General features: G+C 39.6%; 2 protein-coding genes across 4 annotated transcripts; one reads left to right on the top strand and one right to left on the bottom strand.

Moving 5' to 3' along the window:
* The first annotated feature begins 1,698 nt into the window (after positions 1–1,698).
* LOC308102322 (Fc receptor-like protein 5) lies at positions 1,699–10,006 on the top strand. Its single transcript, XM_080451982.1, has 11 exons — positions 1,699–1,749; positions 5,242–5,283; positions 5,856–6,017; positions 6,107–6,208; positions 6,933–7,193; positions 7,460–7,564; positions 8,187–8,255; positions 8,402–8,616; positions 8,831–8,881; positions 9,026–9,041; positions 9,528–10,006. The coding sequence occupies exons 1-8, from the start codon at positions 1,719–1,721 to the stop codon at positions 8,416–8,418; spliced, it is 789 nt and encodes a 262-aa protein (XP_080308108.1). The 5' UTR covers positions 1,699–1,718; the 3' UTR covers positions 8,419–8,616; positions 8,831–8,881; positions 9,026–9,041; positions 9,528–10,006.
* A 152-nt stretch (positions 10,007–10,158) lies between these two features.
* Positions 10,159–14,138, bottom strand: LOC308102323 (myelin-oligodendrocyte glycoprotein-like). 3 transcript variants are annotated; one of them, XR_013934641.1, is made up of 6 exons: positions 13,895–14,138; positions 12,962–13,321; positions 12,384–12,476; positions 11,494–11,649; positions 11,040–11,364; positions 10,159–10,685 (listed from the first exon to the last, which is right to left on the bottom strand). XR_013934641.1 is itself a non-coding variant. In XM_080451983.1 (5 exons), the coding sequence occupies exons 1-5, from the start codon at positions 13,977–13,979 to the stop codon at positions 11,312–11,314; spliced, it is 747 nt and encodes a 248-aa protein (XP_080308109.1). In that variant the 5' UTR covers positions 13,980–14,138; the 3' UTR covers positions 10,159–11,311. The 3 variants fall into 3 exon arrangements, 2 of the variants coding, with proteins under 2 accessions (XP_080308109.1, XP_080308110.1); XM_080451983.1 differs by having other exon boundaries at positions 10,159–11,364; XM_080451984.1 differs by having other exon boundaries at positions 10,159–11,364; positions 12,962–13,318.
* Positions 14,139–14,741: the final 603 nt, after the last annotated feature.

Here is a 14,741-nt window from a genome sequence, read left to right as displayed (position 1 = left end):
TAATGTATAATGGAAATGTTTCTCATTCAAAACCAGCTTTATTTTAAATGCACTGGAATCCACTGTACTGTTACATAACTGTGAAATAAAATGTATTTTGATATGTCCCTTTTCTTTTCCATTTCCATTTGGCAAAGGAGGCAGGCGGGTAGGGAAAGTAGTGCTCTGATGAGCTTATACAAATAAATATACATCTTAATAATGAAAAACAAATATATCCCACATTAAACAAAAGGGCCTCTCATAAGCTTGTGAATTATTTATTGACCTCTGGTTCCCTCTAGTGTCCTTTGTCTGTCATAGCCCAATAATGCAGCCTGCAAGTTCCATGCATAAGGGGAGAAAATAAATTGACTAATGGACTGCTTGAGGAAAAAGGGTGTGTTTTCTTTTCAACCAGACCTCTCTTAGTTTAGGACAGTCCTACTCACTGGCGATAGCAATTGCAATTGCTCCACTATGATAACTAGAGGTGGCACATTGCTCCTCCATGATCGCATAATAGTATTAATACGTAGCTAGACAATAACATCATTGTATAGATGTACTGTAGGCCTCTGATCACGTAGTGGTTATATCTTCACCACAAATACAGCGTGTTGCCTCCATGCCAAGTAACTTGAAAAAGGTCGACGAGAGTCAGTTGTATGTGCATTTTACCACATAAAGAAGTAGGGCAAGCCAGAGCCAATCTCTTTCAACAGTTCTGGTGCAAACTAACTCCAGCTGTTTGATCTTATCAACTTGATAATCAAAGTCACAATAAGCAATAATCGTAAAGACAAAAACCATCGAGATACAAAATATATTTTCCAAGCTATATCTAGCCAAGAATGGAAGCAGGGGTTATGATTATGAACCACAAAAACATGCAGTCTAGTAGTGTTTGCTTCTGATGCTTTAATGCAGCCTGTGTTAGTTTCATTATGACATTGCAGGGTCCCACTCTTAGGGCCTGGTAGGCCAGAGAACTGTCTGCAAACACTACTGGCCTTTAGACTACTTGGCAGTCATACTTGAAAGTATGTGAACCCTTTTGGATTTTGATTAACCAGTTTAAATTTTTCTAGAACTAAACATTTTTATATTTTCCTCTAAAATACATTTTCTGATGAAGATGTGTCTGAAATGTGAGAAAAATAGACTATTCCAATAGGGTTAAGATGTTTTCAAGCATTTCATAATTACTCATATAGTTGAACTGTAGAATTAACAGTTATTGTAAGAATAATACATTGGCGGGTTCATGTATAATGGTACATGAGTTCATGTAGAATGTCCACCCCCTCCCCCATTGTGTGTGTGTGTGTGTGTGTGTGTGTGTGTGTGTGTGTGTGTGTGTGTGTGTGTGTGTGTGTGTGTGTGTGTGTGTGTGTGTGTGTGTGTGTGTGTGTGTGTGTGTGTGTGTGTGTGTGTGTGTGTGTGTGTGTGCGTGCGTGTGTGTGTGTGTGTGTTTGCACACAGTAGGTGCATGTGTTATCGATACATGGTTTTAACTTTTGGTTTTATGTTCCATGTGTCTGTTTTCATTTGGGTAGCTGTGTGTGTGTGTGTGTGTGTGTGTGTGTGTGTGTGTGTGTGTGTTTGTGCGTGTGTTTGTGCGTGCGTGTGCGTCTTACCAAACAGGAAATGGACGCTTCAGCCAACAATAAGCAGAGGGGTATATATTATGTCAAACCACATACTGTAGCTGTTACAGTTTCAGTCAGTTTGTCAGCATGGATTTGGCACCAACCTGTATCACATCATGTGAGTACTTTATTTCAATCTTATTTTAGATTACTTTAGCCATTAAACTTCATTTAGCCGATGCAAAGCATAAGAGAATACTTTTTATTTGTTTTCCACTCATTTTCATAAATGTATTTAATGAGACATAAATCCCATGGTTAGTGCTTGAGGGACAAGTTTAGTGTTTTATCTGGAATTCCAGGTTGAAAATGGATAAACCACTGGTTCTGACTGGTTCTGTGCTTAAAGCCTGGAGGTCTATCCGTATCATAAATGCTCACAGCTAAAATCCCCTCTCATCCCTGCTGTGAATAGACTAAACTTTCTGCCAGTCTGTCAGGACCCATGGGTTTTAAAGCTTGGCATAATCAAGGGTTGGTTAACAAAGTTAGGAGACATAATTGAAGGCCAGATTCGATTGTAATTTTCTCCTTTGCAGCAGTGATTTAATCTATTAATATGTAATGATTTATTTTTTACTATGAACGTGTGCTTGAGTGACTGGAAAGGCTCTTTAAAATACAACATATGATTATTATTACACACACACACACACACACACACACACACACACACACACACACACACACACACACACACACACACACACACACACACACACACACACACACACACAGTGTAACATCTGTTCTTCAATGCATCACCTTTTTGTCTTAACCACTAAACCCTATACTTTACTCAGTTGACCACGTTCCCCCAGGGCTCTATACTTGGCCCCCTCCTTTTTGCCCTCTACACAAAATCACTTCATCGATAATAGACAATCTACAAGCTCTACAATCTAAAGGTGTCGCGTTGCGATGGGTTGTGAGCTTGTAGATCTGCTATTTTTGCTGAATGTTTTGGCATTTATGATATGCCCAGAACATGGACACCAATAGTGTTCAAGTAGGTTCATGTGTGTTGTGATTGAAACTGATACTTACAACCATTGTTTGTGGTCCTGTGTGAAAACTGGTAGCCTCTATCCCAGTGGTTCTCAAAGTGGGGTCCGGGGACCCCCAGAGGTTCTTGAGGCGGTTGCCTGATTCTGGCCCTTTGTGAAACTTGTAATGGTCAGGGATCCAGTCACCCAAAATTTGAGAGGCCTAAAGATTGCTAAAAAGAATGACACATTGGCTGATGTCATAACCCATGGCAAAGTTGATTACTATTGAAGTAAAGATAAAAAGAATGGAAAGAATGCAAAAACGGGTGTATGTTTTTGTACAATAAATGACTATAAATCATTTGGAAAGGTTTTGTGAGTGTATTTCTTAACTTCTGTGTCTGTGTATCTGGGATGCATTTATTGACAGCCTACACAACCTACTTTAAGAAATAAAAAAAATGTTCACATCACAGTCAAAAAATAAAGGCTTCATTATACAAAAATGTCCAAAATGTTATTTTTTCGCGATGATTCCGACAGAGCAGGCCTCTCATTCAGTGGACCTTAATGACCAAATTAATAGAAAAAAACACGAATAAAAAGCAGATCAGGTTCAACCCATTTTCTTGAGCTTTTGGGCGTGTCGATCCCTGACAATAACCTCTATCCATTGATTCTGGTCCTGTCTGTGTGGAGATACAAAGCTACTGGTCTGGTGTTGTGGATGAACTTCCAATAGATTGACACCCTCTGTCTTCTATTGGGCTTTACTGATGTTCATATCACTAAAAACACATGCATGTTTGTGCTCAGTCAACCTACCCTAAATAAAGGTTAATAAGAAAATTTGAATTTTTGGATTAAGGGTTCAGCAGCCCCATTATGTGGAGTGCGTGCGTGCGTGCGAGAGAGAGACAGAGAGAGAGACAGAGAGGGAGAGAGAGAGAGAGAAAGACAAAGACATCACGCAGAGACAGAGAGAGAGAGCATCAAGAGAGAAAATAACATAAATAGGGCAAGTGATTATGAGAATAAAGACAGTGGTGTGAGTTACAAGAAATAGAGAATTGAGCTTTGAGAAACAGGAAGTCTGAGGGGAAACAGTACCATGCAAACACACTTAGAAGGTAAGCAGGTGAACTGTAAAGATATACAGTAAAGTGGTCAATGAGGAAGTGCATGCCCCCTGGTGCCTTGGTTTGGTTTATTGTCACATTTTTTCTGTGGACTGTAAAGTGGGGTGCAGGAGAATTAAATAATTTAATATTTAACTATGATTAATGTACTTTGCCAAGTGAAAGATTATTCAAATGAATTACATAAAACAATATATAAATTAACTGAACCATAAAATGAAAATAACTATTGAACTGAACCGAATGGAGGGCTGAAGTGATTAACTTTACATGAAATTGAATAGCCCTGGATTTGAAAAGATAATATATTGATTTAGATACAGTATAATGCCTGGGCATACATCTGGTTTCAGTGCATTTCTGTATGAATTAAAGCGCTAGGTATACTCAGTTGTAGCAGCAACAGCAGTAAGCGTGAAACAGGATAGGACTTTTATCTGTACTAAGAGTACAGAGATAAGTATGAGATTGAACAAATTAAAGGTTGTGTCCTTTATGTCAAGGCAGTCAGAGATGCACACACAGACCAAGGAGATGTAGTTTGAATGCAAAACTTAGTGTCTTTAATAATGTCACAGACTCACAACTGAGGTACAAGCTTCTTAAGCAGAGGAAATTAACTACATCTCTGATTGAAAAGAGGTCCAAGCTTCTCAAGCTGCATAGAACAAGCATACAGTCGGTCCTTGTTGTAGAACAAGGCTGTCTTCAATCCAGGCTGGAGTTGTGTGGGAGGCAGTCAGGCTTACTGTGGGAAGAGACCAAGAGTTACAGAAGGCCAGGCGTACTGTAGATCAGGTTCTCAAACTAAAAGATCAAATGGAGACTTTCACTAGTAAGAGACCACACCACTACTTAAGTTTAGCAATTTATTGAAACGTAATGAGATGAATGTGGAACGGGATGAGGAACCCAAGGTAGGGCGAGACTCGGTCAGTCGTCTCTGCTCCGTCACTGCCCCCCCTAGATTCCCAGAGAAATAGAGGCAGACGGAAGAAGAGCGAGAATCAAGGAGGAAGTTGGGGTTGAAGAGGATGACAAATTTGAAAGCAATGAATAACAGAAATAGCCGATCTACAAGTGCAGTACTCATGGCCCATGTTTGGTCTGTTGTGAATCAGAACAAACAAGTCAGTAGAGAGATCGCAGGTGTATTTATACTGTGGTGATTGCAACAAGGATTGGCTGTGGTGAGTGGAGGCAGGTGTAGTGGATAGGCCTACGGGTGATTGTGAATGGGGAGTGGCTAGAGAACAGGGAGTGGCTGTGATAAGCAGAGGGTGGTCTCTACTCGACATACGTTGAACACGACTATTATTTATATGAGAGAATGTTAGAAAACAACTGTCAAACAAACTGTCGTGACAATTTAATAACATTTTTACTATATAAAACTATTTACATATATTTTTTCATTTCTGCTTTGTGTGTCTCTCTCTCTGTCTCTCTACTCGTACCACCCCCCCTCCCCCCTCACCACAGTTCTGTATCTCCTCGTCTGCTGTGAACCTGCTCAAACAGATGGTGAGACATCTTCAGTGCACTAACATAACATTATATATTATACAGCAACCATACACCACAGTGTATGCATTATGTGTGTGCATCAGCTGTTCAGCAACCTGACTGCCTGTAAAAGAAAACTGTTACTGAGACAGGTGGTGTGTGATTTGATGCTACAGTATGTTATATGGGTGGCCTGGCTTGTGTCCTGAATGTTTTTATTTTTATAGTGATTGGTGTAAATGTTTTGAAGTTGTGGCAGTTCCTTGGCATTTTTTTTGGCTGCCGTCTTTACAGTCTTTTGTTCTGAGCTCGCAGTTGCCCAACGACACCGTGACACAGCCTCTCAGAACACTGTCGGTATAGCGATTGGTGTTCTAAGGTTGTATCTCTGTCTCTCATCTCTGTGTCCTTTATTTATTTATCCCCCCTTCATGTCTCTGTCTCTCTTGTCTGTCTGTCTCTCTGTCTCTCTGTCTCTCTCTGTTGTCTTCTTCTTCTTCTTCTTCTTCTTCTTCTTCTTCATCTTCTTCTTCTTCTTCTTCTTCTTCTTCTTCTTCTTCTTCTTCTTCTTCTTCTTCTTCTTCTTCCAGTGTCTCTGAGAATCAGTCCGGAAAGATCTCAATTCTTTCAATATGAGTCCGTCTCACTGAGCTGTGAAGAAGAAGGGCACTCTATTATGGGGTGGTCTGTGAAACGAGAGACCAGTGAGAAGGGGAATGGAACCTGCAACTATGAATGGGGAACCACTGAAGGTAAGTAGGGACAGACAGACAGACAGACAGACAGACAGACAGTGCTTGTAACTGAAATCCCTCTTTCTTTTCATTGTGATTCTGTGTAGGAGTGTCCTGTATCATGGTCCTGTATCGTTGGGACAATGGCGTCTATTGGTGTGAGTCCAAGTCAGGAGAACTCAGCCGGTCTATCAACATTATGATCTCTGGTACAATCTATATCATATCAATTTAATCACTATATTGTAATAGGTATAGAGATAATTCACATATTGTCATTGTTAACACAAATATAGGTTAACTCCCATTCAAGACAAGTCATGATGTCACACTTTGGCTATGCCAAGTGGTAGTGTGTTGCTGTGCTAACCTTGACAAGTCAAGTGGCATCTGTTCGCTTGATAAAGAATAATGTTTGAAGGTTGAAACATAAATGATTGATAACCTGGGATTATCTACCAGGTTATGTGACAGACAGGTGATTATTTTGTTAATTAATTCACAAAGACAAGGAGAATAAAGTATTTGAATACTTTAATCTAATAAATGCATGAACCTTACTGTCAATGATGAACTGTCCCAGTGAATGAAATTGTGGTCGTGGCTAATTTTAGTCATGTATTTTTTTGTCGAGTTCTCAATTTATTTAGAGTAGAACTGTTGTATAAAAGCAACATCACACTTGAGGTCATTCTGATATACTTTATATCAGCAATTATATTCCACAGAATCACAGCTTTGAAGGTGAAATTATAAATATATACCTAGTATGTTATATATTTCTTTCACCCTATAGTAATTTAAGTACACGTGAATGATTTTTATTGGTTGATGACAACATGTCATGTAGGTTGTGGAGCCACCCACCATCAGATAAGTCAACCTGCTGTTGGTTCTATAGATGTTCATAACTCAACCTGCTGTTGGTTCTAGATGGAGATGTGATCCTGGAGACCCCTGTACTTCCTGTGATGGAGGGAAGTGATGTCACTCTGCGCTGCTGGTCCAAATACAAGACTACTGGTAAACCATCCTCTGACCTGCCAGCTGATTTCTACAAAGATGGATCCCTCATCAGGACTGAGTCTACAGGACAGATGACCATCCACAGTGTTTACAAGTCTGATGAAGGATTCTACAAGTGCAGCATCTCTGACCATGGAGAGTCACCAGAGAGCTGGATGGATGTGAGAGGTGAGAAAGTCATGCAAAGATGCAGAATAAATAATTCTCCAATTACAGGACTAAGAGTTTAAAAAAACTCTGCTACACCTACCCTAGCAGGGCTAGAAATAAATAAATCCAGTCTGATTTGCAGTGGTATTTCTGCCCTACTCAGGGCCGAAATGATGATCTGTATATATCTGCTGAGAAGGAATTGAATTGTTTTGACATTTGAAAGAGATTCACAGCTGTCAAATTGTGTGATTAAGAGGCATATGTGTTTCATTCTGCGTCAGACCCTCCCGCTTCCTCTCTGCCTCCATATGTCTACCCTCTGATGTGGGCTGGAGTCTCCATCTTTCTGCTGATTCTGGGGCTGTGCGTCTGGAAGAAATGCAGAGGTACGTCAATGATGTTCACACACACAACCATTTAGATTCTCAAGGGTGTGATCTTTGCCTGGCCTACTTGTTGTTAACTAGTCGTACGAACTCTTGTTTTATTTTTTTATTGTTTTATTGGATCTTGTTTAGTCGATACACTTATTTGTTTTAGCTCGTGCTCATTTGATTTTGCTATTTTGTCTCATCTGTTTAAGAAAATAGGTAGCTGATATATTGCACTTTTACCTTAGCGCTAGGTATACTCTTGGTTGCTTGTTTTGGCAGGAAATGCACTTAAGACTTCTGGTGATTAGTAGTTTCGTTCCCTACCTATGTTGAATGCACTTATTGTAAGTCGCTTTGGATAAAAGCGTCTGCTAAATGACTGTAATGTAATGTAATGTAGGCCTACCTGTTCCTTGTTATTTATGAGACGAGCACCTATGTAAAAAGAAAGAAACACGCTGGCTTTATTCTTCCCCTCCATCTGTCTGTGATTTTGTCCAGAGCATAACTATATGTCCAACTTAGCATGTACAGTGCATACAGTAAATCTACGGGAAGGTGGTGTGTCATGTTATATTCCATTAATCTAAGTCAATCTAAATATATTAACTTATCGCCATCAATCAATCTGCAGGCTGTAGGACAGACAGACACAGAGAAGATGTACGTGTGAAGCAGGAAGCTAAACACAGCAAGAGGGGAGGTAGAGTAACTCAACATCACATCACTGCTGAATACGACTATGATGGATTACATCTAGATTATAATCACTGAACAAACATACTGGATACTATAGCATAGCAATTTAAAGGTTTAAAGATTGATGGTTCTTTTTTTCTTTATTGACAGATCCAGATGTCAGGTAAGTACAGTGTTAGCTCTCTGTCTGTTCATCAACATGCCAGCAGTACAGTACCCGTTTCGTACTTAATTTCTGCTGAATATATATTTACATTTTAACTTCAGACTCATTCAGTCTCAGGGAACCAATCGGGGCTCATCTGCAGACGGGAGGACCAATCAAAGAGGGGCTCTTGAAGATACATACTGCTCACTGCAGCACGGTCAGTTTTTGAGCACATTAATGACAAGTTCAATGACAACTGGTTCTAATTGGAGTAATTAAATACAGTAATGAATTTAGAACTTTGAAAGTACATTCAAGTCTGCCCATTTTGTGTTTGGTTTTCCTAATTTGCAGAATAATTAACTACTTTGAAACTAAGTTTGAAATAACAAAGATAAGCACCACAATAATGCTAATTTGTTTCCCTTTAGGCAATGCAAACGTCTATGGTGTAATCAGGCACTCTGATGACTAGGCAAATGGTACAGTAGCCTATACTGTATACTTTTTATACCACCACCTCATCCTCACGCTTTCTCATGATGGAGAAACTTACTAAAAAAAATAAACCTGTGTGTTTTTATTTGGTTCAAGCATTTATACTACAATCTTTCTTTTATTCACAGTTCTATGTTGTGCCAGGTAAGTACAAGATTACTCTGTCTATTCATCAACATGACAGCAAGACAACAGCTTGTTTTATATTAGTTTTATGGTGTAAATGCTTTCAAATGGTTCAAAGAATTATGCCTGGTGCACTCTGCCCCAAGTCCTGGTCCCCTTTGAAGGTCGTCACCTCATATGCTTAGTGCCTGCTTCACACAACCACAACAATACCATTCTGCTGGTTGTTGTATAGCTTTAGATTTTTGCTCCATGGATCTGTAAGAGGCGAGACGTCTACAAGAGGGTCTGTCTGTCTGTCTGTTGGTCTTTTTGTCCGGGGCTAATCTCACAAATGCTGGACCGATCCAGCACCACATTTCTTGCACATTACGGGCTTCTGTCTTATTGTTTGAGCCAGACACAAACTGCCTAAGGCTAATGACTTTTAATGAGGCCCACCTTTTTTCTTTTTAAAACAATTTTTAAAGATATTTTTGGGGGCTTTTCTGCCTTTATTTACAGTGTACTGTGGAGATGGACAGGAAACAGGGAGAGAGAGATGGGAGAGACATGCAGCAAAGATCGTCAGAAACGGGACTCGAACCCGCAATGCGCAAAACTAGAGCCCTATATGTCCTGTTATCCTGTTATAGAGCTTTTCAACAGTTTATTGTTGTTATAGGAGACATGTGAAAACCCTGGCAAACATCCAGTTAGTTAATTACACACGTAAGGATTATGATCAAAGTTATAATTGAAACAACCTGAGCTGATAGACAACCTCATGGACAGTGTTTGTATTCTAAGTTCTATTCTAAATGTTTTGCCTTCAAGAAAATGTTGTGCAATGTTCTCAGACAACATACAGTAGATGGCACCAAATATAGCCTACATAAGATGACCACTGGATGTCAGTATTGAGCTTTGACTTACCCCCCAGAATCACTATTTTCACTAGTTTGGGTCCCGGGCAAATGTCTACTTTCTCTTTTGGGTCTTGAGCTAAAAAGGTTTGGGAACTACTGCTCTAGTGGCTGATACAAAGACCTTTACTGTATGAAAGTCTGAACCCAAACTACTTGCATGACAAAATACATTCATGTGTATTGGAAACACTAGTGCACTTGACAGCATATGGTTTGGGACAATGTAATTAACGTGAAATACATGTTTAATGTATTTGAATATTTAAAATTCATATTACAAATTATTGCTAGCATATAATACACTATACACAACTGTATACACAATTGAGGATTTAGATTTCACAAAGCGCTTGAGGTGCAGGGATTGCTTTTTTTTCTCAGCTCGAGACACAAAAGAGAATTGTACAAGAAAGTGAAAATAATAGATCTACAGACTGTAGATCGGCTATTTTCACTAATGAATATCTTTGAAAATTTGGAATTTTTGTTAAATAGCAATAAAAGAAAGAGGGATTTTACAGCCGCAAAACATTTAAGGCCGTCTGAAAGCCAGACGGACGGAAACGTTTTGTGGCAAGCATATTGTTTAGATGCATCTTGAATGTATGTACTGTGCACAGATTCTATTATGAACATATTTTTTTTTACATAGTATATTTGTGTTCAATGTAACTATTAAAAGTTATCAAAAACAGGGTTTTTAGTCAGAAATAGAATGTGTTGTCCCTTCACCCCCATGTAGACAGCCATAGATCTAAGATAAATCAGGGTTTCTCAAAGTGGGTGCTGTGGCATCCTAGGGTGACGTGACGGAATACTTTGATAATATTTTTAATTTATCAATATCACTTCAGTTTAACCACAGACCCTCTATACTGAATCAAACTGACCTGAGTTGCACTGTACTTGGTGCGTTCTTTTTCAATCTACAGTCTACACCAATGTCTTCGCCAAAAATGGCCGAATTACAAGCTCACGACGCGTCACGTTCGTTGTGAACTTGTAAATCGGCTATTTTTGGTGAATGTTACCCCCAATAGGGATGCTGGGTTCAAGGGGTTACTAAATGTTAAGTATAAAGTTATTTTCAATCTGTCCTAATGGAAACTCAAGTTTTCCTTGTGACATACTGCATCTTAGGGCTAAAGATTTACAAATGTACGTACTGTAATTTGATGTAATATAATAAATGTATAATATGCTATAAAGTAACATGTTATTCAGGGGTGCCGTGGATGAAAAGGTTATTTGGGTGTCCTGAGCTAAAAAAGATTGAAAACCACTGGTCTAAATGTAATTTCTAGAACAATTCCTTTTAATGTGTTGCATGGTCTCATTGAAGCCAATTATGTATTTTCCACCTATGGGTATAGTTTTCAATTAACAAGGTAATTTCTCCAGATCTTCCGCTGTGGTCACCGGAGATTCAGGCACTGCAAGTAATGAAAGGAAAGCACACGTCAGTGATGATCATCCATGCCAACCATGTGAACAGACATGCAATCGTACCTAGGAGAGCATTGTGGGACACTTTTAAGAGGCTTTCTTTTTTTGTTTCATACCTTTTTTAAAAGATCTTTTCTTCTTTATGAAATACGTGATCACAGCTGAAAGCACAATTCCACCTACAAGTCCTACAACTATGACTACAAGCATAACAAAATGAGGAACAGCTGTCTGTTGAGAGTGAATGAGAGGCTGGTCCTGGGAGTTATCACCTGAAAGACAAACAACACGGACAGAGTGATTATACTGAGTTATAATTTATGAGCACAGTCAAAGTCCCAGGCATAGAAACACTGCTTTGTTCTGTGGAATGCAACAGTGGAATGCAACAACAAGGAGTATTACAGTAGCTTACACACCAATGTACAGCAGTACAGCAGTTCTTGATGGGTTCTCAAAGGTAAATATGTCTGACTATGAGCTATAGATGTTTGAAACGCCACTTGTTGGTACAGAAATGGGGCAGCAGTGGCTCAGGAGGTTAAGTGGCCACTTGGGAACAGGAAGGTTCCCAGTTTGATCCGGGGCTCCCCCAGAGTTAGTGTCGAAGTACCCCAATTTCAAAATATATGCCAGGGGGGATCCCCAATTCCCCATGTACAGTAAGAGAAGATTTTTACACGGTGGTTCTATAGCAGTGATTCTCAGCCGTTTTACTTTCAAGGACCCTTACTTTGATAAGCAATCCTAGTGTTAATTCCATGTGTACACTCTCAGAGTCACAGACCTGCAAGAGTCCATTTGGTTAACCATCAATGATTTTGCCAGGAACCCCCTCAAGGACCCCTGGGGATCCCCGGACCCCACTTTGAGAACCAGTGCACTAGATGACACAGCACTCCCTATCTACGCTGTTCTGTGATCCAATGAAAGTGTCTTGGTGAATCACGCTCATTAAAACACAGTATGAGAGACAGAGAGATAAAGACTTGCTGAAAAGTCTCACCTTGAATTCGTCTTTCAGGTTGTTTTCGATCTGCATTCATCTGTATTTGCTTCTCCACTTGTCCACTTTCAGCCAATTTCTGTGTTGAGGTATCTATAAAAGTCATCATATAGAATTCAAGCTTTGTTATTATGACGTATTTAAGATGGCACATCTAGAGCCTGGAGTAGAAGACAATCTCAGCTTTTCAAGTAGGTTCATGTCTAGTCAACTGTTAAGATGTGAGGTAACAGGCCCAATGTCGTATTTTAGGTTGCATTATTATAATTATGTAATCTGCCATGTATGAAGCTTGGGTGTTTTAGTTGGTTATTTGTTTGATCATTGTTTGTGAATTGTCATGTCGGTTCATTGTCTATGTCAAATGAAGTGTCCTGTAAGTACATAATGGGCTGAGCTTCCTTGGAAGCATGACACTTAAATAAAGAAAAATCTTTCATTCAATAAAGTAATTGAAAAAAATCTGCTTTATATCTTTGTATAAAATGGCACAGAAATGTTCATGCCATTTTACAGTTGAAGGGATGGGATTCAGACCAAAACCTAGAACTGACTCACCCACAATAGAACTGACTCACCAACAATAAGCTGCACAACAGCTTCCTTCATGTGACTCCTCAGTTTGGGAATGAAGAGTCTGTATTGTCCAGCGTCTGACGACCTCACCCTGAAGAGTTTCAGGGAGACATTTCCATTCTCCAACTCGTCCGCAAACAGCGACGTCCTTCCACTGTAAGACGGATCCTTCATGTCCAGAACCTCTCGGCCGTCTCGCCGTAGGTGAACGTGGTTTCTGTTCTGATCCGACGGGCCTGGCTTCGTCCACTCCACTGTCATGCGGACGATGCTGAACTGAGGCTCCAGTCGACAGGGTAGAAGGACATCTTGTCCTTGTGTTGCAAAGATGATCTTAGAGGGACACACAACTTGAGGCTCTGCTATGGAAAACACAAACATTGATTCATTTGTTACACACTCAACTTTTGTTGCAGTTTATCTGCTTCTGCCTTGTGCATGATGTCGGTACAGAACAGAAGTATAACATTTATAAAACACAGACCAACACCAGCTAGTATTCCTTTGGGTCAAACATTCTTTAAGCACATGAACCCATGGTGTTTGTTTTCTGGGCATGTCATAATAGACAAACATTCAGCGAAAAATAGCTACAGCGTATATTACAAGCTCGTAGTTCAGTTCTTTTTGGCAAATAGATTTGGTGTAGAGGGAAAAAAGGAGGCCCCAAATATAGACCCCTGGGGCATCCCTGTCAACAAGGGTTTGAGTTGAATAATACAAGTTTTAACAAAAGATCTTAATTCCTACAAGTCACAAACATACAAACAACAAAGTAGTGACTACATCATGTCTATCAACACAAGCTTAATTACACATAAATCATATAATGAAACAAACAGAAAGTTCATGTTTATACTGTGGTGTTTTGTTAGTTATGGAAGCAGGCAACAGATTAGAAAGTTAATAATATATACTATATGGTTTTTACCTACCAGTAAGTGAAGCAGGCAGCAGTGTGAGCAGATATATTAGACTGCAGCATAAGCGATGATAAAAACAACACGATTTGTGATCCATAACAGCCTCTGGATGAGTAAAGAGGTGAAATAAACCCTGTTGTTGGTATAAAGGTAACTGTGAGGCTGTGCAGCTTATTTAGAAGTTGTCTTTAAGGACCATCACTCCCTTCCCTCTTTCAAAATACTACACTCCTCCAAAAGATTGTGTCTATTGACACAGCAACAATGAGTGTGGGAGGATACAGTTAGCCTACTCCTACTGTGATAGGTTGCATCTTAGACAGAGATGCAGAGCAGGTTTCAAAACATTTTTGTTTGGCATCTATAGGTGCTGTCTACTGTGTGTGTGCACAGTGCACTGATTAATTATCTTGGAGTTTAGCCAGATAGTTTCTTCCTTCTTAGAAAATGTTGAAGACTTACAAAAACACGGGGAACGGGGAAGTGAGATCAAGCGATAATAAAGTTGGAGTCATGCCAGACACTTACAGTAACTTTATGTAAATAAAGCTTTCTTATCGGAGAACATTCAAATGAATCATTAACAAGTGACAAGCATACATTTTAGACTTTTATTTCAGACTCAAGGTCCATATCAAAGACAAAAACAACAACACAACAATACAAAGTTTACGGTGATTAAAAAACATACAGACTCTTCCAGTTCCAGTGTTTATAAAACGCATGCAGGCGTGCGTGCGTGTGTGTTGTGTTATGCGTGTGTGTGTGTGTGTGCATGCGTGTGTGCGTGTGTGTGCATGCGTGCGTGCGTGCGTGCGTGCGTGCGTGCGTGTGTGTGTGTGTGTGTGTGTGTGTGTGT

The sequence above is a fragment of the Gymnoscopelus braueri genome, assembly GCF_963280865.1.
Source record: "Gymnoscopelus braueri genome assembly, chromosome: 15".
In the NCBI taxonomy this organism is placed as follows: Eukaryota; Metazoa; Chordata; class Actinopteri; order Myctophiformes; family Myctophidae; genus Gymnoscopelus; species Gymnoscopelus braueri.
This window is presented reverse-complemented; position numbering and strand designations above follow the sequence as displayed.

Bases quoted from the DNA above. Each gene is read 5' to 3' on its own strand.
- LOC308102322 (XM_080451982.1), top strand. From the start codon at position 1,719: ATGGATTTGGCACCAACCTGTATCACATCAT. The intron at 5,284-5,855 runs GTGAGACATCTT...TTCTTCTTCCAG, and splicing joins TGAACCTGCTCAAACAGATG to TGTCTCTGAGAATCAGTCCG. The intron at 6,018-6,106 runs GTAAGTAGGGAC...GATTCTGTGTAG, and splicing joins TGAATGGGGAACCACTGAAG to GAGTGTCCTGTATCATGGTC.
- LOC308102323 (XM_080451983.1), bottom strand. From the start codon at position 13,979: ATGGATCACAAATCGTGTTGTTTTTATCATCGCTTATGCTGCAGTCTA. The intron at 13,322-13,894 runs GTAGGTAAAAAC...TGTTTTCCATAG, and splicing joins GCTGCCTGCTTCACTTACTG to CAGAGCCTCAAGTTGTGTGT. The intron at 11,650-12,383 runs GTGAGACTTTTC...TTTGTCTTTCAG, and splicing joins ACCTGAAAGACGAATTCAAG to GTGATAACTCCCAGGACCAG.